We start from the raw sequence: 2,577 nt of genomic DNA on the forward strand, positions 1-2,577 counted from the left end.
TATATATATAAAACATATTCCAGTGGGGGAAAAAGAAGGAAAATATGTATCAGCACAAATACATACCAGGGGAGCTCTAACAAAGAGGAGGATTCTTTTGATAAATGTGGCAGTCTTTGATGACAAGCCTTGGTACCATGAAACTCACTAGATTATATTTTTAGCTATATTCCAGGGGTCATTTTGTAGAAAAAGAGGTGCAGGAGCTCATTAGCATAACTCATTTGCATATGCCACCACCACCCCGACATCAAAGGAAGTCAGAAGGCAACTGCCACCACTCAGGCTCCACTGGACTGTTTTGGATTGCTAACTATGGGGGGGGGGGTGACGGGAATGCAGATCTGCCCTCGCAGAGGAGGGAGAGCTTGTACCTGAATAAAACTTGGTCTTAAAGGGGCCACTGGACTGTTTTGGATTGCTAGCTGGGCGAGGACACACAGATCTGCCCTCACACAGATCTGTGCAGAGAGAGAGAGAGAGAAGGAGGGAAAGAGGGAGAGACGGAAACAAGGAGGGAAACAGGGAAAGAAGGAGAGAAGGAAAGGAGGGAAAGAAAGAAAGAAAACAGAGGGAAAGGGAAAGAAAGAGGAAAAGAAAGAGCAGGAGGCGGGGCTTGTTGCATGTGCCCGCCCCCTTGGCTCTTTACTGCTGGAGCTCCGCTCCTGTGCGCTCCTGCAGGAAATGACCCCTGATTATTACAAAGTTGCTCATGTCCTTTTTAGGACATGGGACATATGAAGTGTCCATATTTAAATCAGGGATACCAGGAAATAAAGTTGTGATTTTCTACATCCCTCCACTTTTTGCTGAGCTCTGCTCATCTAATTTCTAAGGCTTCACCATGCAACCTCATGGGGAGGGGAAAAACAATTATACACATCACCCAACAGCTGATATCACTTGCAGACCCAGACTGGGGGATGAATTTATGAATAAAAGCAGCAATCGGTGGGCACTATTTCTTGCAGTTGGTTTGTTTTCCTAGTGACCTTATTCTGAGAAAATAATGTCTATTTTGAGTGACTGGGGACAATTTTATTCTTTCACTCATCAAAAACGTGGCACAGAACCTTGCATAACAACACAGTGCAGAGAATGGCTGAGAAACTGAGCCTGGGCCTCTTTCTTTGAAAACCCCATGTGGTCACCATAAATCAGATGTAACTTCGCAGCACTTCCCACCACCACCACTACCAGGAACTTATTGATAGACATTGGCTGCGGTCACACGTAACGGAAGCCACACAAGTGAGACGGAAAACAGCCGGAGTTTCCGGGCGCGATCTCACCAGCACATCTGGGAAGCGTAGCACTCCTGTGGCTCAACCGAGGCTTCCAGCCGAAACTGCGTGGCAAAAAACTAGTACCTTGGAGGTACTAGTTTCCGGAAACTGCGGGGCAAGGGCGGGCGTCTGATCGCGTTTCCAGTGGCATCCGGCGCCCGCCCATGTCCCCTTGCAAATAAGGTGTTGTTTTTTTTGTCCAAGTCTCTGTGGATGCGCATGTGCACCCAACGGAGCATGCGCATTTGTCATGTACACAAAAATAAAAAACAGTTTGCCGCGGCGCGCGCTTCTTCGTTGCGCGCCGGCTTGTCCTGTGATCGGCACCTCTCCCTTGCCATGGAACCTCCATGGAACCTCCACGGTACCTCCACAGGAGGTCTGATCACGTAACTGCGCAGTAGTTTGCCCCAGGGCAAACAGCCACGCTTCTCCTCTGCAGTTTCCTGCCCGTGTGACCGGGGCCATCGTTTGCTAATGCTGTTTTCATCATGTATGAAATATTGGGGGGGGGTACAAACGCAATGCTGAGAAGAAGTGGTGGAAGGTCATCTACAAATCTGAACTGCAGATTATAGACCATCACATTATGTAAATCGGTTGTTCCTAGATAACACTGGGAACTGGAATTTGGTAATGAGAGGCTAGGATTCTTCTAATAAAATTCTCAGCATATCACCAAACTACAGATTATTTAGGGGGAAGCCACAGGAGGGCAGATGGGAAGGTGTGATCTTTCAGAGGTCTAGGCTTTAATCTGTTTTGGTCATATCAAGTGAAATGTTTCTCCTGGGGGGAGCCAGGTCCGGTTCTTGGAGCAGCAGAACAAGGTGCTGGAGACAAAATGGAACTTGCTGCAAGAGCAGAAAAGGGTCAGGAGCAACATCGAGCCCCTGTTTGACAGCTTCATCAGTAACCTGCGGAGGCAGGTGGATGGACATGGATGTGACCGAAGTAAGCTGGAGACAGACCTGACCAACGCAAGGGATGTTTTAGAGGATTACAGGAGAAAGTAAGTGGAGATCTAGGTCTAAGTCACTGGAGGCTTGCTCAGCATAGTTCTTTTATACCACACGTTACCTTCATTTGAAAAATAAATAGTGGATTGCAAAAAGTAATCTATGAATCTGTCTTTCAGAATACATAGCACTACAGAAGATGAATGATATGAGATTGATTGAAGTACTGAAATCTCTTTTCCCCCCAGTCTTGATGCTGCATCTATTTACATTTTGCTTATGTAAAAGTTTCCTGGGCAGGGAGAAGGGTAGCAATATAAATAGCATTTATA

The 2,577-nt window shown here is 46.8% G+C and overlaps 1 protein-coding gene across 1 annotated transcript in view; it reads left to right on the top strand.

The window, feature by feature from the left end:
• Positions 1-2,577, top strand: part of LOC107116743 (keratin, type II cytoskeletal cochleal-like) — an 11,669-nt gene that overhangs the window by 654 nt on the left and 8,438 nt on the right. Inside the window, exon 2 of the mRNA XM_015418733.1 lies at positions 2,090-2,298. Coding sequence (XP_015274219.1) covers positions 2,090-2,298 — 209 coding nt within the window. The remainder of the gene's footprint in view (positions 1-2,089; positions 2,299-2,577) is intronic.

The sequence above is a fragment of the Gekko japonicus genome, unplaced genomic scaffold (assembly GCF_001447785.1).
Source record: "Gekko japonicus isolate JY-2015 unplaced genomic scaffold, Gekko_japonicus_V1.1 scaffold823, whole genome shotgun sequence".
NCBI lineage: Eukaryota > Metazoa > Chordata > Lepidosauria > Squamata > Gekkonidae > Gekko > Gekko japonicus.